At 51.9% G+C, this 23147-nt stretch overlaps 1 protein-coding gene across 2 annotated transcripts in view; it reads right to left on the bottom strand.

The window, feature by feature from the left end:
* The window catches only part of ATP9A (ATPase phospholipid transporting 9A), a 109091-nt gene that overhangs the window by 58963 nt on the left and 26981 nt on the right, over positions 1–23147 (bottom strand). For both annotated transcript variants that reach the window (XM_037059909.1, XM_037059910.1), the window contains exons 4-9: positions 21632–21740; positions 8623–8681; positions 7290–7341; positions 5469–5563; positions 2504–2584; positions 1697–1772 (exon numbers count right to left, since the gene is read on the bottom strand). In XM_037059909.1, the coding sequence (XP_036915804.1) occupies positions 1697–1772; positions 2504–2584; positions 5469–5563; positions 7290–7341; positions 8623–8681; positions 21632–21740 (472 nt within the window). The remainder of the gene's footprint in view (positions 1–1696; positions 1773–2503; positions 2585–5468; positions 5564–7289; positions 7342–8622; positions 8682–21631; positions 21741–23147) is intronic.

Below are 23147 nucleotides of genomic sequence, written 5' to 3' on the forward strand. Positions count from 1 at the left end.
GAAACCAATGCAAGAGAATGGCAGCAAAGCACTCAGTAAAGAAAAAGTGCCTAAGAAATAGGGTGGTTGTTCATTTCTGAGAGTAAGGCTGGCAAGTCTCCACGCCTCACTCCCCCCACCTCCGAATTCTCTGCCTCTGCCCCTCCATCACTGGCCTTTTTACTGGTTCCAGGGGAAATTCCTAGAACTCTCTCCCGTCTCCTCTCCCCCCACACCTGTAGCATGCATTAAATTTACGGAAAACTTCCAACCCCAGGAGAGTGGAGACCAGGACTTTCTGGCGCACCACGGAGTGCCGGGACCTAGCGAAGGAGACTGGCATTGTTAGACACAAGTGCTCGATCGGGGTTCGCTCCACAGACAGAGGAAAGCAGGGAGGAAGGAGAGGAGAAAAGCACCAGAATGAAACCAGATGGGCATCTGCACAGGTCCTTATTACCGAAATGTTTAATTAACATTATCAAAACAAGAGCCGAACTAAACACAGCGAGGCCATCAGAAGCCAAGGACTGGCTGGGCAGTGGCCGTGCAGAAGCTTAAAGACCAACTTCTCACGTCTGCAGTCACCAGGAAAACTGAGAGACAGCCCAGACGACGTGGCCAACGCAGGCAGGTGGGGGAAAAGCACTGCAGCGCGAATGATGGGCAGAGGTCATCTCTGTCCACCTGCGTTCGGTGGTGCGTCTATGGACAGGGACACCAGGCAGCCTGGGCTCTTCCTCGTGCTGGTTACTCCCTTCCCTTGTCACACGGTATCCGGACTATGTGTCTGTTGTACCCAGAGCCACAAAGAGCCATCAAACAGAGGCAAATGGGTTAACAGGAGGGAGATGTGGAAAGGGGAAAAATGGATCCCTCCCACAGTAAAGGGAGACGGTTGCCGGTGGTGGAATTATGTTAATGGCAGTCTATGTTATCATGTATTATACACTACATACTAATACCTGCACAATGAGTTCTCTTCTGGAGTCCAAGTCCCAGCGCACCTTCTACCTGCTGTGTGGCTTTGGGCGAGTTACTGAACCTCACTAAGCCTCAGTTTCCTCATCCACAGAATGGGGACAATACTTGCACCTACCCTCACGGCACCTTTGGGACAGCTGAATGAAATGTGTGACGCACAAGGAGGGCTTGTCACACTGCACGACAGACTGGCGGGGGCCCACGGATACCAACCAGGGCTGCTGCCGGCTGTGCCCGACCCCCGGGGCCCCTCCTCTTCAGTCTCACCCCAGTGCTCAAAACCGAAAGGCCCCCGTCCCCCCACCACCCTGGTGTCTTCAGCTTCGAGGCTCCAGCCCAGGCCCACGGCCCCTTCCAGCGCAGGGAGCCCCTCCCACCAGGAGGCGCAGCCCAGCCGCCCTCACAGCCGCGACTTGCAGCCAGAATGCCCGGGCGGACCCCATCTCTGGGACAGATTAGAACGTCAATCTGCAGGGGCAATTAAGGGCTATTCCCGGAGCGGACGCGGCAGAGAAGTCCGCAGGCTGGCGCGGCCGCTCCTGTCGACGTCTCTAAGTGTCGGAGGGGCAATTAGGTGTCAGCTGGGTTCCCTGGAGGGGCCACAACAAGTGGAAAACGCCGCTTGACCGACGACTAATTGTCCCCACTGACAGATGATTACTCTAATTGCACGAGAGGACTTTCCTCCCCTTGCAAATTGCTACCACGTTCCCCGGAGCGGGCGCCTCCTCACCTGACGCAATGACGGTGCCGGCCCAGAGTGCGTTCTCGATGCTCAGGCTCTCGCTGATAGGGGGGTCGCTGTCCTCCTGGAAGAGGACAGACGGACACATGGGCATCGGGCCGGGTTGGGACAAAAGCACACAAGCTGCCTCTACCCTGTTCTTCTCCCGATGGGCAGAGAAGGATGACGAGCCCTGGGTAGGTACCCACGGCCCAGCCAGAACAGCGGGGCCTACTGGCCTCGGGGTCCCCGCCCCCCACCGACGGAAACACCTGAAAAGGCTTGTGATTCAAGAAGGACAAGCCTCTAACATGGAAGAAGAGTTTTACCAGGTGAGAACTAAAGGGCCGACGCAGATCAAGCAGGGGCAGCCTCTCACCCTTCCAGGAAGACAATGCAAACTGGTTAGTGTGGGTTCTATAAATCGCTCGTCCCTGGTTCCTGAAGTGACTCAAACCCAAATTCAACTTCCACTCCAAGCGGTTGAGAAGTGGCTTAATCAGGCAGGACTCGTAGAGATAACTGAGGGTGGGGGCCCGTCTGAGGGAGACGGGATCTTCCAGACAGGAGCGTTATACGTGAACCATGACAACGCCTGTGCTTTCGGGTCGTTCCAGCCGCGAGAGGCCGACGGAAACCCATGGCGTGGACCCCACTAAGAAACAACATGCCAGCTTGCTGGGCGGGACTTCGGAATCCCACCCGGACCCCCCTGAAAGCCCCTTCCTGGTGGAGCCCTGTGCACGCTGGTCTGCGGGCTTCGACGGCGAATGCGCCCTCTAAGACCGCACGCAGTCCAGGGCGAGCTGCACTTACCCTGGTGAACGTTCCCACGAAATTGTGGATGTCGATGTTCGGCTCCTCTGCGTAGATGTACGATCGAATCTGAAGAAGATCCTGTTCCACGGAGGGAAGGACAAAGTCAGTTCGTGATGAGGGAGTTTGCAGGAACCAGCCAGCCAGCCACCCTTTTTCAAAAGCAGCCGTATTTCCTGAACCGAGCAAGTAGGTGCTTAACTTTATGGGGTGGGTGGAGAAAAGAGGGGAGACCTTCCATTGAGTACGTTTCGGAAGCGCTGAAAGCAATAACCCAGGGCACTGAGAGACGCCACGGTGAAGGTGCTGGTCCCCCAACTGCCCAAAGGCACAGAAGCCCTTCGCCACACTCTGGGCTAGGGGCTTGCTCATGGCCGTGAAAGTCCCCGCCCACTCGACAAATGGCTGTCAGGCACCTGCCCCGTGCAAAGCCCTAGAAAGGGCAGAGATGAAAAAGTGAACAAGGACACCTCACACCCATCAGGAGGGCTGCTGTCGAAAAAAAAAAAACCAGAAGTGAGTGCCAGAGAGGGTGTGGAGAGCGGGAAGCCTTGTGCGCTATCGATGGGCTGCCACGGTAAAAGCAGTATGGCGGTTCCTCAAAAAAATTAGACACAGAATTCCTGTTTGTGCAGCAATTCCATTTGCTGGAAATTGAAAGCCATGTCTCAAAGAGGTATTCGTACACCCACGCTCCGAGCAGCGTCCATCATTCATAACAGCCCAGAGGTGAAAGGGTCCACCCAAGTGTCCACTGGTAGAGGAGTGGACACACGAGATGAGTGGATGCCATGGACCTGTCCACTTAAATGCGGTCAGATGCTAAAAATTCTGCCAAATGGATTTTACCACGATTTTCTAACTGGCCTGTGAGGATCACCACGGACTTCACCTGATGCCCTGGGGGCGGAGGTAGGGTTTGGGGCGGAGGTAAGGTTTGGGGCAGGGGCTTTGAGCAGGCAGGACTGGCTAGCGCTTTCACCCAATTTGATTTTTTTTTTTTAAAGAAACAAGAATGCATTCACATATTACTCAGGAAATCTCTTCACGCAATCTGTTTCCCTACACCTTTGTTGAAGTGCTGCTCTCCACTCAGACTCCTCGGCCTCAAAGGCTGAGAGTTCCTGGAGGGGACTGAGCTCTCTGGGCCCCGCCCAGGCCTGGGCCAGATGGGGGAAGGCCTGGTGGGGCGAGAGTGTTTCTTAAACTGGGTGATACACACAGACAAGCAGCAGGGCAGGCAGGAATCTTTGTGATTCTAGGCTCTAGGCCGTCTCCTTAAAGGGGGTCCCACAAATCACTCTGAGGATCGGAAACCTTTCTCGGGAGAAAGTAGAACACGTCACCCTGATAAAACCAGAGCCCCTAATTAGACGAGCCCCCTCTCAGAGGCACGACAGTGCCTCCTACAGGTCCCCAGGAGCTCCTGGCCTCAGGGAGAGATCCGCTGCTCTAGAATCCTGGCTTTAACGCGTCGTAGTAGCCATGCCACTTTTTCTCGTTATTGGCATGAAAACCGTTAACACCAGGGCCACACTCGTCGTTATGTTAACTCACTGAGACACAGACCTTTCTCCTGCCCACTCCTTCCTTAAAGGGGGGGGCGGGGGGAACGGCACCAACCAGTGTGACCAGGAAAAGCTTATGTGTTCTGCTTTACCCTTCCAGACCACTCAGGGGGCATATGTTGGTCTCTGGGTGGTCAATTTACATTCTGTGATTTTGTAACCTGGTGCAGAGGCCACATCCAACCCAAGTGGCTTGTGTTGGAACCCATTCTTTGTCTCTCTTCTCCCTCCCACACTCTACAGGTCGTGGTGGGACACAGGGCTGGTGATGGACTGTGGGGCCCTGGAGGGCCTTGAGCGCCTGTTGGTTCCAGCTACTTTTACCACCTGCTGAGAAAGGGCCCACTCGCCGTTCCACACACCAGGTGGTCCATACACTGGTGGTCCATACACAGGTGGTCCATACACTGTTCTGTATGCTGTTCCATGCACTCGGTATTGAGCAGTGAACATACCGGGCAGAACCCAGTTCTCGAAGACACTGCCTTGAAGGGGGTGAAGTGGGAATGCAAGGAGAGGATGGTCAGAAAATGCCTCTCAGGTAGGGAGACNTGGTGGGACACAGGGCTGGTGATGGACTGTGGGGCCCTGGCGGGCCTTGAGCGCCTGTTGGTTCCGGCTACTTTTACCACCTGCTGAGAAAGGGCCCATTCGCCGTTCCACACACCAGGTGGTCCATACACTGGTGGTCCATACACTGTTCTGTATGCTGTTCCATGCACTCGGTATTGAGCAGTGAACATACCGGGCAGAACCCAGTTCTCGAAGACACTGCCTTGAAGGGGGTGAAGTGGGAATGCAAGGAGAGGATGGTCAGAAAATGCCTCTCAGGTAGGGAGACCTGGGACCAACATCCTAGGATGTGATGGAGATGCCCAGCCAGCAGGGGGTGGGGTGTGACCACTCCCTGTGGAGGACCCAGCAGGGAAGCAGACTGGGAGGCGGAAGCATGCCTGATGGAGAGAGGCCAGGGTGGCTGCAGCCCATGGGGGGAGGGCCGGAAGCGGAGGTCAGGGCCTCAGCATGGGGACAGATCACACGGGGTTCAAGCAGGAGAGGAGGGACCACGGACAGATGCTCAGAAGGTGCGAAGCCTCCGGAAGTCCTGTGCAGAGGAACATCGTGCTCTGGCCAGAGCGAGAGCAAACCTTCATTTGCGTCAAGGTTTCAGACTCTGCACTTCCCTCAGACCAGCCCCTTCCTGCTCGCCGCATCGGCGCTTCCCATGGCCGTGGTACTTGGAACTGACGGGAGCTCAAGGCTCCCCAGGACCCCAAAACACCCCAGCAGCCCCACTTCACCTTAGACCTCCCATGCCTGGCCCCAGAGGATGCCTGAGTTTGAGAGCCCAGCCATGGCCATGGCCAGTCCGTGCCTGGGCAGGGAAAGCTACTCACAGCAGCTGTGGGGAGCCTCTGTGTGCAGGCCACCGGGAGCCGCAGCTTCCAGTCCGTCTCCCCGTCCAGCTGATCCGTGCGCAGAAAGCAAGACCCTGTGGAAGGGAGGTGGGGGCTGTCCACTCGCCAGCAGTTCAAGAAGCCTTCCCTTGGTGGCTGTGGCGCCTTGTACAAACAGCCAACAAACGGCCGACTACCAAAAGGGAGAGTAAACACGTGCCCGGTGTCCCACTCCCTCTGTGAGCTCTAGGGCCAGAGAGATCTGGGTTCAAATCCTCGCTCCCCCAGTCACTCACAGCAGGAGCCTGGGCTCGCTTCTCAACCTCACTACCCGCTACCCCTCCGTGTATCCTCTCTATAAAATGGGGAGAAATGCAGTCCTCACGAGCTTGCTGTCAGGATTCAGTAGATGACAGCGGGTGGCGTGGGGTAACCAGCATTCGAGTCCGTTCCGGGCAAGGGTCAGGAGCGTCCTCTCAGAGACCCGGCCTCCTGGGTTCAAGTCCAGGCTCCACCGCTTACTGCCAACTGCACACCCTCTCGGAGCCTTGGTTTCCTCCAGTGTGAAAATGGAGACAACCAGCACCAACCTCCTACGGTGAGCATTAAAAGGGCTGGTCCCCATAACCTGCAGGGCACTACAGATGTCTGCTGTTAGGCCGACCGGCCAGCACACTGCACGGGCGCGGGTCTGGGTCTCGCACACGAGTCCGAGCCGGCCATCAGCTGTGTATTTCACCAGAGACCGTAACGACTTCGCTGGCGCTGCAGTTGAGACTTCTGAGGACTCTCCAGGAAGAACGCTTCTAATCTTTTGGGGGGGATTTTTTTTGAAGGGGAGAGAACGTCAGGGACCCTAATCCACAACACTCCAACTCCGTTTTCATGGACCCAGACACAAGAACCAATCTGAGGACAAAGCTGCGGCTTTTAAAAGACAGCTTTCATCTCATGCCTTCCACGGCCCTCTCTGCATCGCTTCATGAATCATTAGTATAACATTTCACCCATACTTTTATTCAATTTGTAATAAAATAGGCTGCAGTAACCTCAAAGGAATATAAACGTGCATTTTTTCCCAGGGGTTCAAAGATCTCTGATTGTGCCTGATAGGCAAGAGAAAAACTGCCTTGTTCCCTCTGAGCAGCTTAAGTAACAAAAAATAAAGAGAAAGGAGATGTGAGCCAGCTGATGGGGTGGGCAGGCTGGAGTGGCAGCTCCACTGGGAGGGGGGCTGCAGGGAGAAGGGTCCTGTAAAGCCGTGAGCAGTGCCCACACTCCCACGGGCTGTAACAATAAACAAACTGGTGGGCAAGGGCGGGCATGGCCCTGCCACTCACAATTCCTCTCTGCCATCTACCTCTCCGCCCTGTTCCTATCCTGCCCCATCCCACACACACCTCCTGGTACTGTCTCAGAGCACAGAGGAGATCTGTGTTTCCTCTGGTCAGACGCACAGAGTGCACCTCCCGCCAGCTCCTGATGCGGAGCTGGACGTAGCCCAGAGAGGAAAAGCCGGGCGCAGGCACGGGCGCGTGCACAAGTGCGTGCGTGTGTGTGTGTGTCTTCACCAGCTGGGACTCAGCAAGCGACTGACTCACTCACTGTACCTTTGTAATGATCAAAATCTACGTCCTGCCCTGTGAGCACAGAAAAAAAAAAATTTGTTTTTTGAAGACCGCTCTATTAAAAGGGCTGTTTGGATTCGCCTCCGTGGCTCCAAAATGATCATCTACTTCTGTTACATTTTCAAATGATTATTTTGCCAAATTACCACTGAAAGGTTAATGGTTATTTTCAAAATTGATCCCAGATGTTTACCGTTTTTTTCCGATGTCCTCAGGAAGATCATGTCAGCAGGCACCCGCTGGTTCTGTGTAGGGAAAGAAAGACTGTTACTGTGAATGCCCACATGGGGGGTTTCCGTCCCCCGGCCCCCCAGCCCCCTCGGTGGGGAGGGGGCCTCCAAACCCCTCCGTCTCTTTTCAGCATCTGCCTTTGTCAAAGACAGATTGGGGGGATTTAATTTGTTTTGAATCTGAAAAAAATCTTGCACGCTGCTGTTCCATGTCTAATCCCCCACTGAAAGCTTATCTCCAAAAGAGAGCTTCTAGTTTTCTGGTAAACACAACCGTCGCCTCCCAAAATTCCAGCCAGGGACCCAGGGCCGAACCCCAGCTCCCCTCACCGGCTTCAGTCCAGGATGCCTGCCTGCCGAAACGAAGGACAGGCACACCCTGCTCACTCCCGATTTTCTGGCTGGATGTTTGGCTTCCAGTGGGATTTGCATAAGGCAGTCAAGTCGTGAGAAGCAACAAAAGCCATTTTTAAAAAGAGAGAGAGAGAGAAGCCCACAGCCGCCAGCGTTTAATTGTGAACAGAGGGAACCATGTGAAAACACGTGGTGTGTGCTGTTCTTCCACGCTGCCACCCAGAAGCGCCTCACTTCACCGCAAATCAACTTCGAGTTCTCGGACTTAATCCTCTTAAAGTAGCACAGTTCACTCCCTACAGACTCCGGTTTCAGACACAGTCTTTTTCTAATCAAATATTATTCTAACACTTTCCAGGACCACCCCCAAAACCCAATTCCTCCCAAATGTACACAGTAAGAAGAGCTGTAAGTTTGCTGAAGTATAACGAGCAAATTAGTGACGCTGTTTTTTAAAGATGCAGGTTTTGGCCGTTTTACTGTTCCCGCATGAGCTCCTCCTCCCCATAAAAAAATGGTTTTATAAAAAGGACAAAGACAATGTTTTTAAGTCAAAAAATGCAAGCGATCATGGCTCAAAAGGTAAGGGACAAACATTTTTCCATACTTATGTCGTTAACAGACTTCTAAGCAAAGACTTTACATGTTAAAAAAAAAAACAAGCACCCCAAAACAACAACGCACTTCAAACAGGAAATCAAAACTTGTGTCTGTCAGCAGGATTTCTGGCTAACCAGCATGCGCATACTTCAAAAAATATTTCGTACGTGTGTCTCATGGAAAGAAAGGCTTCCCTCCCCAGAAGGAGCTGCCGAGCCGAAGTGCCAACCAACAGCGCACCATGGGTGAGCGTAGTCGGACCCACAAACTACAGGTCGGGACTGCGAAGGGGTGGCAGGGCTTCCCATCGGCGCCTGCGCATGGCCACGGGACCCCGCTCACCTTTTCCACGATGATCAGATCTCCGACTTGGATGTTGGCGCTCTTCACCTTCGTGGTCCCTGCAAGGGAACAGGCCCGAGACACATCGTAACTGAACTCACTGGGACGCCACATGTCTTTACGGAGTGCCCCCCAGCCTCCCGAGTCAACGCAGCGTGCCCCACCCCCAGCATCGCCACCTCCTGCCCCTCTGAGAAGGGGGCACCTGTGTCAGAGCTGGCTCCAGACACTACCTGCCCCCCCCGACCCCCCCAGCACAGAGCTCGAGGGAGTGCTCACTCCCTTCCAGTGAGATCTACTGTCTTAACGGTGCCTTAGAAACTCCAAGTCCACACCGTTGGGGGTTCGTGCAGCCTCAGACACCCACCCACCCGCACACACAGAAACGGGGAGGAAAAGGAAGAGTTAGCTGCATGGACAGAAGGGCAATTCTTAATGTTCAATACCACCAAAAAGAAAGAAGCTAATCCAAAATGACTTTTATTTTTTGCTTTTATTTGTATTTATTTTATGTTGAATTTACCCCCCGGGCCATAAGTTTCTTCAATTTCTCCTGTGCAACCTCCTCTTCTGGTTTAGGGACCACCTGCTTTTTTCATCAGGAAGGGTTGCGTCCACGTGGGCAGGGAGAACTGATACAGGGCGGATCTGCCCCGCGTGGCCCTGCTCTGCGCTGCCTCTCGGGAGCTGCGTTCTCCTGGATGTGCTCAATGACCGGAGATGCTGCATCTAAACCCTTCAGTTCAGCAACACTCCCCGCATTTTGAAGCCCATGCAGAAAAACTCAACCCCCTTTCAGAGCCACTGACCCCGTGTCCCGCCCCACTGTCTGGCCGGGCCACACCCATCAACTCCACCCTTGTAACGAATGACAGAAGGGCACACTTTGCTTCTGTCAAGTGACATCCTTCACATGCTTGGTGGCTCTTCGAATATGCACACCCTTGATGGCCTGGGACGTTTCACAGGTGGTTTGTAAAGGTGCAGGTGGAGATTGGAACCTCCTGATTTGCATGATTTTATGGGTCAAAGGAATAATGAACCATTTTCANATACAGGGCGGATCTGCCCCGCGTGGCCCTGCCCTGCGCTGCCTCTCGGGAGCTGCGTTCTCCTGGATGTGCTCAATGACCGGAGACGCTGCATCTAAACCCTTCAGTTCAGCAACACTCCCCGCATTTTGAAGCCCGTGCAGAAAAACTCAACCCCCTTTCAGAGCCACCGGCCCTGTGTCCCGCCCCACTGTCTGGCTGGGCCACACCCATCAACTCCACCCTTGTAACGAATGACAGAAGGGCACACTTTGCTTCTGTCAAGTGACATCCTTCACATGCTTGGTTGCTCTTTGAATATGCACACCCTTGATAGCCTGGGACGTTTCACAGGTGGTTTGTAAAGGTGCAGGTGGAGATTGGAACCTCCTGATTTGCATGATTTTATGGGTCAAAGGAATAATGAACCATTTTCAGAGGTCACCTCTGGCCATTTTCAGGAAGAGCAACTGATTTTTTTTTTTTAATTTACAACTGCTCTATGGTTTGGTTTATATGATGATGATCAGATTCCTTTTGCCGGATGTTTGCCTGGACAAAGACTAAGGCTAACGTTAGGCGCTGATTCCGAGCTCAGCACGGGCTCGGAAACGAACGTGTGCGTTGCTTCGTCCTCTCCTCCTCCTCGGAAGAAGGTGCGATCATCTCCTCTCGGATGAGAACAGGCTCAGAGACGCCCTGTCTCAGCCTCACAGTTACAACAGGTCAGCACCCGTTCGATCCACATGTGACTCCAGAGGAAGGAATGAGAAACGGTAAGTTCAGTTCAACGTGAAAAACGCTTGTTGAGTGCGGTATCCTCAGAATTCAGTGATGAAAGCCTCAGGCAGGAGTTGACGGACTTTGCCACAAGGGGCCCAGACAACAGGCAGTTTGGGTGTGACGGGCCAAGAACCGAGACAATGCCTGCATTGTCTGCAATGCCTGCAGACAATGCCTGCAATTCTCCCAGTGTCTCCCTGACAAAGACGAACAGTTTTTGTGTATTTCATATTTTGAAATGCAACAGCCATCCTCAGCCCCCAGGCCATATTAAAAAAGGAAAAAAAAAAAGGTGGTGGGCTCACTTTGGTCTACCAGCTACAGTGTGCAAACCCATGAGCTCATGAGAAAGACAGCCAGACAGAGGCTGTTAGTGCAAAACAGTGTGTGAAGTGATGGGCGTGAGTTGGGGGGTGGGGGTGAGGGGAGCAGAAAGGAGGGAAAGCTCCCCCTGTGGAGAAGAGCTACAGCAGAGCCCTGATTATTCACTCAGCATTTGAGCCTCACACCCTGAATGCCTGCTGAACGCCAGGCACAGCCTAAGGGCGGGGACCCATGCCACTCACCTTCGAGAGGAGGCACGACTCACAGGATGAGTGACTGGGGTGGGGGGTGTGCAGGGAGGTGCATATACATGCTGGACGGGAGAGGGGGGCCCGGCGTGAACCAGATGAAGGAGACTGGTCACCGGGAATAGAGGAAAGGGAGGCACAGAGGTGAGAAAGTACGTGAGCAGCATATTCACGTGCGTGGCTGCAGGCTGGAACACCTCTAGTGAGACCGAGAACATCCCCGGGAGGCAGGGAACAGAGAGAGGTGATGGTGGAATTGGCCAATCAGGGCCAAGTGCCCAGCACCGTGGTAATGGGTCAAATTCTCGCCCAAGAGAGGCATGCCATAAAACATTTACGTTATTGGTGTCTCATAATAAGCCCACTGAACACACAAACGTTCAGCCAAGATGGAAAAGAAATAGTGATAATAACTCAATCACTCGTTCAACAAATATCCAGCATGAACGATGAAGATTTTGAGCTTTTGTTTCTTCAGCACTAAAAAGAACTTAAACACACTAATGAAATAACCTGAGAGCCCAACTTTAGATTCTTACAATTTTCACAATATTTCACGCTTTTCACATAACACCACATGTCTCTTTAGTCATTCAGCATCATTGATACTTTTCAAAGCATTCCAATATTTCTATTGAAACAGCTGTGAGAGGTTCCATTTCGGTTTGGTTTTTACTAATTTTTGCATTTAATTGAAGTTCATCCCAGTAAGTAGAATTGGCACTAACAGAACTGTCCACGAACCCTACTGACTTCTAGAAAGCAGGCAGCGGGTGGTGACTGGCGGGACCAACCGTTAGTTCCTCCCCAAAAATGAGTGTGTCGCCCCACGACGTGGGCATTTAACAGCGTCTCATTCTCATAAAACCCTGTGCTAGAACCCAGTCCAACGACTTGGGCCCTGCCACGCAGGAGCCTCAAGCATTCGTTCGTCTCGGGCTTTGGTCAATGCATTTTACAGAGGGAATAAGGGGCACCCACTGATCCAAACAGATTGTTAGAAACGGGCGGAGAGAGGGTCCAAGGTGCCGAATTCTCTTCCTGCCTGAACAGTTCTTCTTGAACCACTAGGGGGCAACAGGACAACCAGGCGCAGACCAGCGGTTCTTTCTGGGGAGCTTGCCGAGCCATTCCTGGGAGGGAGGCCGTAAATTCAACTCGGCCCTCCGCACCAGTGAACTTTCCTTCCCTGGAGCTGGGCCCAACTTTCCCAAACATAAATTTACACGTTGTCTTTCGTTTTATTACTAAAATTTATGCTGGTGGCCTGACCCAAACGATCATGCTTGGTGTTCGATCTTCAAGACCAGGTTACATCTTTTACTATCCGGCGGGCACAGTGGCACGTGTTTTAGTCTTATTAAATAATCGTGTACGTGTGTGTGTTAGTGGGACACAGGACAAAATCGAAGGATAATACTGAAAGGCGTGAGAGCAATTTCTTTCTGCGGATGTGGAGGTTTATCTTTTGGTCTGGCATGGATACTTTCTAAGTTCTTCACCACACTGATTTTTTTTAAATAAGCACGGGGCGCTTTTCTAATAAGGAAAAGAAATAGTAAATTAAAGTTAGCTCAAACGTTTCAGTGCGCAGGCTCCGATTTTTCCCTTCTTGTTAACAGCGCCCTGATTTATGGTGGGCGAGCGTGAACTCCCCGTCCATCTGCTCTACCTCAACAAAACTCCTTTAATCCACTGTGTTTGCTGAGCCGGCTGCGGTGAGCCCGGCCGGCGGCCGACCCGCACACTGGCCCTCCTGCTGCAGGATCGGCAGCCACAGGGCTGGCCTCCCTCGCAGGAGGCGGGGTGCCTGGGAGCCCCGCCCCCCGGGTGCTTCTTCAGCAAGGCTGGCATGTATTTAGGGGTGGAGTGGGGGGGTGGGGGGTGTTAACTTCAGCTTTGCAGCTTCAAAAAAGGGAGACCCTGTTCCCAACCGCTCTACTGAGCTCACACGCAGTCCTGACCGTAAAGGTGGACTGCCTGTCCCTCATTGTCACTTTTTGGTGACCAAAACCTGGGCAGTTAAGGCCTGTATGGAGGGCCCGTGTTTAGTGGGTGTCTGTGTAGGCACGTGTTCTGACTGAGAGAAGACAAATAAAACCAAAAGAAAGAAAAGGAGAGAAAACAGCAGGAAGAGAAGAGACGGTGGAGCAGATACTGGTACTTATTTTCTAACATTTACTGGGCTCTTTTCCCAGCTCGGCCGGATAAAATGTCCCTGTCTGGGGCTCCCAGTGGTAGGAAAGACACAGCTGGGGTGCGGGGGGAAGGACTGGTCAGACAAGAGCAGAGCACTCAGTGGCTGGGACTGACAGAGTCACACTTCAGTCATGGAGAGGACCCAAAACACAGTGTTTCTAACCTTAATTTAACTACTGTTTCGCATTTTCTGCCATAGTCCTTGCAAAAAAAAAGAACAAGATACAGACGCCCTCTGTCAGAGCTCCCTGTCTCCCTAACAAATAGGAGAAATAAAAACCAGCACATTTACAGGGATTACACCAATCTCCCCACAGACCCTCCTGACGCCCCACCGAGAAGCAGGCACATTTCCCCAAGTTTCATTTCTCCCCTCACCTACCCCAGAGATTGATTCCTCAGACAGAAGTGCCACCCACCAACCCTTGGGTGCGTGACTGGCTGTTGCCATCTTACAATTCTTAGTAACTTCTGAACAAGGGGTCACACCTTTTCACTTGCACGGGGCCCCGAGACGGACACGGCTGTCCTGGACAGATGTAGAAACTCCCAGGACATCATCACCTTTGTAAAGTGCACAGGGAAGCCTGACCCGGTTCTGAGACCTGAAGCCACAGAACCCTTTCTTTCCCCTCCCCACCCACCCCCGCCCCATAAATCTCTTCTCCTTTGCACCCCGTAACACCCCTCTCCAACCTCTACAGGCCGGACGTTTTAACAGCATTTGCAGAAACTCGACAGGGGTTGGCGAAGGGACTTTCTGGAAGGTTAAGTGGACAGTGCTCCACCAGCCACATCCTCCATTATTAAATGCTCTCTATAAAATAAATTCATTCCTTTCGGCTTTCGCCACTTCACCCAAGCTCGCCTCTGAGCTGGAGTTTATCGCGGGGAACAAACTTTCAATCAGGAGAGCTGTTTATTTCTGTAGAGATGGACCCCAAGCCTTTCATAAGCAAACCTATTGAGCCCACAAACTACGCTTTTCATGGATGACAGCTTCAGAATAAGAGCAGTCTGTCCTCACTGGGGGCAGAAACCAGATGTTTCCCCTGAGTGGAAACAAGCAAACGACAACTCAGTCAAAATGCAGACCAGCCTGCAAAGAAAAAAAAAATTAAATAGATTCTGGGCACCAGCCTGTGTGGGCCTGTGTTTTGACCCTGAACCCCGCCAGCTTTGCTCCGTCTTTCACTGTGCGTGCAGGATGCAGATTGCTCCTGCGGATCCACAGCCGCAACGCGCATGTGCCAACCCCGGTTAATGGTTTACTCTTCAGCTCCCGCTCTGAGCCGCCTGGGACCAGTCGTAAACTCCGCAGCGTGTGTCCACTTCCTGGGGGTGGTGCCGTGCAAACGCCTCCGCCGGCCCAGCAGCCGAGTGCGCAGGGTCTAAAGTTGAAAATTTCGTATTCCCGGAGAGCTGTCGGCACGCCCCAAAGCCTCAGGAAACGCTGTTATTGGGAAACAGGCGAAAGGGTTGGAACGCATTGCTGGAAGCCCACGGCCACGTCCTGGGGCTTCTGTTTAAAACAGTGGGAACTTAAAAAAGAAAAGCTGGCGTTTTGCCGTGACACGTTTATACCCAACAGAGGCTTTTAAAATAAATATATAAATGGTCCTCCTTGCTTCTCAGTGCTCAGTGATGATGAAATAGACCGACACTGGAAGGGAAATACCTTCCCTGGAAGGGAAATACCTTCCAGGAAAGATAACGTTGCAATTTGCATGTGAGGGGTTTTTTTCCAGGTTTTTTTTTTTATTAAACAATAGAACAGCTCACCAATATTTGTAACAAAATTGAGTACTCTGGAAGAAAAAAAAAACAACCTTAGGGGTCTGAAAGAACAACTTTGCAGGCGTCAGAGAGCGTGTACGAAAGTGTTTGGCCAGATCTGTCTTAAATAAGACCCGCTGGAAGCAGAGGCTCTGAAGTTTGATGAGGGAAGCTCGGGAAGGGTAGTTCTTTGCTTAGCGAACAGTATTTGCGATCTGTAGTAGACAACTTCTGCTGAAGTGATACAACACCGGTCCTTCTCTTCCCTAAATAATGCACAAAGCTTCTCCTAGCGTCCCCCCAGGTCTGAACGGAGTTCATACTTGGAAACCATACACGTGTTTGCGCATATAGAGAATACGAACTTGTGTTTAGAAAGATGGGGTTTGGATGTAATTCATTAACTAGTAGCTAAGCTACCCCTCACCAGTGAACGCACCTTCCTTACACTACCTCTCCTTCTGACGGACTCGGACCAAACACAACATCCTTTGCCCTCGAAATTTAGTCGCATTAACTTGCCACCCTGCAGGACGGTCCAGAGTGGATTCTGAATTGAATGGAAAAAGAAGTCCCTCTCGAACGGAGGCGAGAGACCCTCGAGATCAGTCTGTAACTGGGGAGCTATCGGGGAAGAACTGCGGGGGGGGGGGGGGTGGTTATCTCTGCGTTTGACCCCACGTGTGAACCGAAGAGCTCCAGACCCTCTTTTGGCACAGGCCTCTGGCTTATGACTTTCGGTTCACAGCGTGCCCAGATGTCCCCAGCAGGAAAGACACATCGGGGATTGTGCTAATTATGCTTCTGTTTGCAGTTTCTTTCCAGGCTAATTAGCCGCTGGCTTCGTTTAGCCCGTGACTGCAAGTGGGTCTGGGGAAAACATTCCTGGTATGAGGGCCCTGGAATTCATCCTGTGCAAATGCAAATCCAGCTGCCCTGGCCACCTGGGGTAATGGAGGCAGACCCCGCTCCGCCGGAGTTCAACGTTTGGATCGGGGAGGACAAGGATAAAGAGATACCGTTCATTTCCTCATGCTGCCTTCCTGACCCAGCCCAAACCTTTCAAGTAGCTGGACTAAGTTTGGCTGGGCCAGCTCCGACTTCAAGATCCTCTCTCCGCTGCCTTTGGGGTTTCCAGTACCACAGCACGCTGTTAATTTGGGGAGACAGCTCTATAATTAGAGCCACAAAACCCATAAAGGTCTAGGGGCTTCTCTCAAGCCTCTGACAAGGCTGAAATGCGGATTTCCGGCAGGAGCGAAGGGGAGGCTTACACTGATCGGAGAGCATTATCCTGAAACAGCTTTCAAGTTTCTCCCCCTTAGAATGAGAAAGTTGATAGGTGTCTCTGGACTCAGAAATGTGTTTTAAAATGATTTCAACTGTAAAAGGCCTGCCCTGGCCAGGCAGCTCACTTGGTTAGAGCATCATCCCAAGGCTGTGGGTTCAATCCCCAGTCAAGGCACCTACAGGAATCAACCAATGAGTGCATGGATGGGTGGAGCAACAGATCCTCGCCCCCCACCACCACCTTCCTCTTTCTCTCTAAAAATCAATCAATTGAAAAAGCGGGTTGTTTTTTTTTTTTTAATCTTAAAAGTCCTGCCCTGGCTGGTGTGGCTCAGTAGATTGAGTGCCAGCCTGCAAACCAAAGGGTCGCTGGTTCAATCCCCAGGCAGGCCACATGTCTGGGTTGTGGGGCAGGTCCCCAGTAGGGGGCGTGCGAGAGGCAACCACACATTGGTGTTTCTCTCCCTCTTTCTCTTGCCCTTTCCCTTCCCCTCTCTCTATAAATTAATAAAGCCCTTTAAAAATTTAAACTAAAATCTCGAAAGTCCTTCTACAACATATGTATTAAGGCTGAACGCTACAGCAACTACTGAGATAGTCTATAGCAAAGGGCTGCACTCAGGTCCCGGCACAGAGTAGGTGCCCAGACTTACAGGCTAAGGTTGCACATTCAGACCAGCCAGGGTCCCCGTCACTAACAAGCTGCCTCACCTCAGCCGAAGCACCGTCCCTCTCCGAGCCACAGTTCCCTGGAAAAGTTCCCCCCACGGGCTGTTTAAAAACAAAAGGCTAGGCCTCCTCCAGCCCCTGGCTGGCTGGTGGTAGGTAAACTTTCTCCATATTTCTTTGCCTCCTGCTTCAAACAGCTCCAGAGTCACCCTGTCCTCACAGCGTGCCTTATACAGATTCCTAGACCCCAGGGTCTCAGGTCCTCACTGGCCTACAGGGTCTTCTGTGCCCCCAGGAAGGAGAGGCTCCCGAAAGACCGCCTCATTGGGAAGAACAAGGCGGAGCCAGGACCTGGAGTTCAGACCCTGCGCACACTTGGCCATCATGACCTGGGGCCTCTGGGGAACTCTTTATCCAGGCAACTTCATGGGCGCGTGACCCCAGTGCTGACCAGAAGGGTCCCTTGCGTGGTTTCACGCTCTGCTCTCACCGTCTTGAGAATCGTAACAGTTTTTTAGCAAGGGCCCCACCTGCTCATTTTGCAATGGACACCACAAATCTCGCAGGCAGTCCTGCTCTCTCCTATCCCATAAGACTCAGGATGAAGGTCAGCTCTTCTGGGAAGACCTCGTCAGCATCTCCCTGCTGGGTTCCCACAACCTCCCAGGCTAACACCTCTATTTATTCACCCACCAACATTTAATGAACCCCTGATGTGATGCGTACCACCAGCACCGCCTTTCTTAGCCCACAGCAAATTGCGGGCACAGCCCTGTGTTCTCCCCATGTAAGAGTTCCGTTTGAGCAGCTCCCTTAGACAGGTGCTATGATAACACCCAATTACTGACCAGTTAGGGGATCTACCCACATAGGTGGGAGGGGCAGATCCAGGAGGCTCCCATCCAGGCGTAGCACAGCCCAGAACCAGGAACGTGGTGGTCAGGAAAGGGGACCCCCCTCGTAAGGGCCCCACACTCACGTCCATAAAGGACAACTGTTAGGTAGGTTTTCTAAATGATCTGCTTACCTGCCCGGATGCCTCACTGGACCCTGAATTCCCTAAGCTTGGCCCCTTGTGTTTCTCTCTTTAGAACAGAAAACTATCACCCTGGCCAGGGTGGCTCAGCTGATTAGAGCATCGTCCTGTGAACCAAAAGGTCACAGGTTCGATTCCCAGTCAGGGCACATGCCTACGTTGTGGGTTCGGCCCCAGGTTGGGGCACATGGAAGAGGCGATCGACTGATGTTTCTCTCGCACATCCAGGTCTGTCTCTCTCCCTCCTTCTCCTCTCTAAAAATCAAGCATGTCCTTGGGGGGGAAAAAGAAAAACAGAAAACGATCATAGATTTGGGACAAAAATGGAGTCTCAAACATTCTTAAAAGAATGATTAAAAAGTCATTCCCATGCATATGAGTGATTATGTTAATAAAATACTTTGAATCCTTATTAGACCATGACAATTAAATTAAAAATTAATCTCACTGGCCTGCTGTTTTAGATACACATTGAAGGAAATAAAATGGTCTAAAATGTTGGAAGAAGCCTGAGATCTCGTCACATGTATTTTCAGCATTTGTGTACTTTTTTCTGTAAATTTTCATACACTTCGGGTATTGCTACCACCTTGTTATTGTTTTACATAAATTAAAAAATACATATATAATCTAGAAAAAAAAAAAGGTTGAAAGCACCTATTAAAAGAAACATAATAGCTGTCATCGCATTTCCTCCCAAGGCACTTTCAGGTCAGTTGTTCAAAATCGAATTCTTCTTTTTCTAGAAGTTTGAAATGTTTTCAATTTGATTAACCTAATGCCTCTACGCTTTGGCAACATCCTGACAAAGATCTGTGCCTTCCGCATTCTTAAAGCGATATTAACTCCCGGCTGGCAGTGCGTGCCACGCGTCTGTGAGACCCCAGGCAGACGCAAACCGAGGGGCAAGCGAAGAAGTAACTGACCTCAGACTGGCTTGTCCTTCCCAAAAATGGCAGCATGGTGGCAACGCACACCCAGGAGCTAGGCCAGGCTGGAAGGCCCAGAAGAAAGGACACCCAAGGGCAACTGGCAAACCTGGACTGGTCCCTGGACCTCGGGAGAAAAATGCTATAAAGGCCGTGTTACCAAAAAACGGCAAATTCCGAGTAAGGACTTGAGAGCAACGGTACTGCCCCAGGGTTAAGCTTCCTGATTCGGTCTACTGTGCTGTGTTAGGTAAGAGAAGCGTCCTCTTGGGGATCAAACACAGACATATTTAGGGGCTCAACGGCATGCTGTCTGCCCCTTAGTTCTCCGACGGCTCAGGCGGGGAGACGGGTGCGGCTGAAGGGTGTAAATGTGAGCGATCCAGGAAGCCGGCTGACAGGCATGAGTTCTCTGCGTGAGTCCTGCAACTCTTTTGTTAGAGGTTATCACCAAAAAAAATTCATTTTCACTCTTAGTACAAGTAACTGTGTTACTAATCAGGAAATGACACAGAATGGTAGATAAATCCCGTGGCCTGGAAGCTAGTGGTCAAGGACGTGATGTTCTGGTTTCTGAACATTTCTAAGGGCACAAATAGGGCTGAAAAGTCCATTTTAAGACATCATGGGACCCCCAAAGGAAACAGCCCCACACAGGTATATAGACTTGTTTCATTTTGCTTTTGAACTTCACTCAATGAAAAGTTCTCAGTGAAATGCCTCACTCAGGCAAATGTGATTAAGTCATTAAATAGTAAAGTTGAGGTCAGAAAGGGCTTCCTTTCCCTTCCTCTCTCTGAGATCTTCCAGTCCGGCCTTCTTTCTCTGGCCCTTCCCCCGAAAGGGTATCAAATAACTAACCCCCCACCCCCCCATCACTTTCCAAGCTGACAGTTTCTTCAGTGCCCCTTCTGGGGGGCTTTCCAAACAACTGCAGGGCTCGGGTCTGGGTCAATATTCAGCGCCCCGCTCTGTCTGCCCCTACTGTCCCATTGGCGCGACAATGGGAACCCAGGGCGGCCGAAGGAGACCGACAAAAGAAGACAAGTTTTCACTGCTCGAGAGCCATCTGCCAATTCTCCTTTTGGACCTTGCTTTTCAGGGGCGGAGTGGAGCTCCCACAGTAGCTGAAGAGGGGCCTGTGGGGAGGGCACAGACACCGCTCCCGGGAAGAGCAATCACAATGTGAAAAGAACCACAGAAAGGGAGACCCCTGGATGCTCGAATGGAGGGCACCCGAGCCCCTCCTCTGGGCTCTAAGCCCACCCTCTCCCCTGGGCCTTTTGTCTGTTGCCAAGCATTCTAAATGTTATAGTCAGAACATGTTACCGAGAGGGGATTTAATATACACGGCCACAGAGCACACCCTTGGGAGAGGGCTTCCGCTCACACACACATGCAAAGGCCAAGCCACCTGCCCTTGCAAAGATGATACTGAGTTTTTATTTGGAAGTGCACAAAATGCCCTAAAAATACAGTGGTTTGGCAATAATAGAACGTCTATTTCTAACTGATTCTAAATTTCCCCTTCTCCTAGAGACTGGCAGGTTTTTAAGACCACCAACTATGAAAATCTACTCAATGCACTAAAACAAACATTTTCATGCCCTTAAGGGATTTTTGTTCAAAGAAAAAAAAAATTTTTGGAGGCCCAAACACAGTCCTCTGACATTTTTCCCAAAAGGAAAATTCTACTCAAAACCCTGACACCGCGGATGGCCAGCTTCTCTGGAAGGCCAATGGCTCAGCCAAAGTGGTTCCTGCCCCAGGTCAGGGACCATCCACGCCCTCCCACCCCTCCCCACCCTCCACTTCCTGCAGGCAAGGCTCCGCTTTTATTCCCTCCCCCTCTCCTGGAACATCACCAAGCCCTGGATGGGATCAGTGATGTTAGGGAACCGAAGGTACCCTTCTCTTCTTTCATGAACACAGACGGCCTCGCAGAAAATCTACTGCAGAATTGGAAGTTGGAGACCCAAGTCAACCTTGGCTGGGTTGTTTTGCGGGGTTTGGGGTGGGTTTTCAAGTTCCGAGGTTCCACACACTTGTGTCTCGTGAGGGGTTTGGCAGGGAAAGGCTATCTGGTCCCCTTCCTTGGGGTCAGGCCCTCTCTGCTCTTCGGTTCTGAGGATGTTATGAGATGCCAACACGGACATCGTCACTGATGCAGTAGTGATGTAAGTCTGGGGCCTTTTAAGGACGAATGTTGCTAATACTGTATGCCAACTACAGTTCGATGTTAAAGTAGATAAATAGAGTCATAGAAACTAATGTTGCCAAGTGGTACCATCAAGGGAGTTGTGACAAAGGGGAAGGTGGATTTGTAATGTGGAAAGAGCACCTTTTCAATTTGTGCTTCCTTGGAAAGGGAGGTAGGGGCCAAGTTCACAGCCTCCCATGTGAAGGGGGCCAGGGCGTACTCCCTCCCAGCCAGACAGGGGAAGGTAAGGAATTGGTGACCCCGGCATTCCAGAAGCAAAGAATTCAGTCCCAGGTTGATGAGGCGGAGCCGACAGGCCCATTTCTCAGAGGACCGGGCAGCCTGGGGATGCAGCCCGCGGCTCCCCACGCCCCAGGGAACACGTCACCAGCAACTGATTGACTGTCGCACCACACCGTGCCCACACACCCGCCGGCCCGAGGCCTTGAACTCTGCTCCCCGACTGTCAGCGACCTATGGTAAGGCTGCGACCCTGCAGCCCAGGCAGGCTGCCGGAGGCTGACCTCTCACTGTGAGTCGGCTGTAGACCTGGGAGTTGACTTCCTTGTCCCGCAGGTAACATCGGACCTCCTCCACCGCCTCCCGGATGATGGTGACGGCCAGCACGAAGCCCTGCGGAGAGAGGGGACAGGGGGTGAGCCCTGCTGAAGCCCACCTCCGCTCCTGTGGCCGGGGACGGAAAAGGCCAGAGGGCAGCACAGGACAAGCTCATTAGCCCAGATGCCCATGCCCCAGCAAGCCTCCTTCTTCACCAGCCTCCAACACACACGCATGAGGACACCCCATTCACCAACTCTCAGGGGCTTCTGAGAGTGAAAAACGTAGACACGGCCAAGCTGCCCATCCACAGATGAACGGTGGCTGAGGGACGGTGACCGCTCACATGGACATCTCGTCGCCATGTCTCTCACCCTCCCAACCACCCTACGAGATCAGCCATACCAGGTCACCATCCCATGAATCGCCGTGCTATGGAGGAGGAAACTGAGGCACAGAGGGGTGGAGTAACGAAGCTCCTAGGCGATAAGCAGGAATTCTGAACTGTGGAAAGCAGGCTCCAGAGTCCTTGCTCTTAAGAGTCACACTGTTCTGCCCCTAGAGAACCGCCAGGGGGTGGGGGGTGGGGGACCACCGGCAGACAGCTAGAAAGAATGAGACACATGCCCTTTGCAGGGCAGGACCAAGGCGGGAAATGGACCTTTCAGAACACACGATGTAACACGGCTCTCAGAAACAACAAAGATTCCAAACGCTGTTCAAGACGTTCCAACTTCCTTAACTGCTGGCTATGTCCCTCCGCCCGGAAGGAACAAGGATGGGGCGTGGGCAGGGGCTGAAGGAGACTTCAGTCTACCTATAATGTCCTAAACTTTTACAAGGAAACCACTATAAAGTATTCCCTGTGTGAATATCAACTAATAAAAAAATCTAAAACTGCTTCATCTTCATGAGTCAGGTACCCCAACTCATGAACTATTTCTAGCTAGATTTTCCTCCTGTATCCGTCCACAGAGGCAAGAACATTCATGCATTTCTTCTTCTTACAAAATGCTCTTGTCATTCCACCTTTTAAAAATATAAAGAACACACCCTGACTGGTGCAGCTCAGTGGATTGAGTGCTGGCCTGTAAACCAAAGGGTCTCTGGTTTAATTCCCAGTCAGGGCACATGCCTGGGTTTCAAGTCAGGTGCCCAGTAGGGGGCGCATGAGAGGCAAACACACATTAATGTTTCTCTCCCTGTCTCCCTCTCTTCTCCTCTCTAAAAATAAATAAACAAAATCTTAAAAAAGAGAGACGAAGAGAGTCTCCGCCTTTGTGAGACCCAAACGCTTCACATCCTAGCGTGATCTCAAGCAACTTCCTGGTTCCCCTTGGCTCCTCTGGTTCTTGCTCGAGTGAAGAATCCTTTTCCCAACGCGGAGGTCTGGCCTCTAATCCACAGGCCCCTCTGATGACTGCTTTGGAAGAATCCATCCGAGCGGACCTCATTTCCTACCCGACTTTCTCAGGCATGCGA

Source organism: Sturnira hondurensis, unplaced genomic scaffold (genome assembly GCF_014824575.4).
Source record: "Sturnira hondurensis isolate 20B ecotype Veracruz unplaced genomic scaffold, ASM1482457v3 Scaffold0011378, whole genome shotgun sequence".
In the NCBI taxonomy this organism is placed as follows: domain Eukaryota; kingdom Metazoa; phylum Chordata; class Mammalia; order Chiroptera; family Phyllostomidae; genus Sturnira; species Sturnira hondurensis.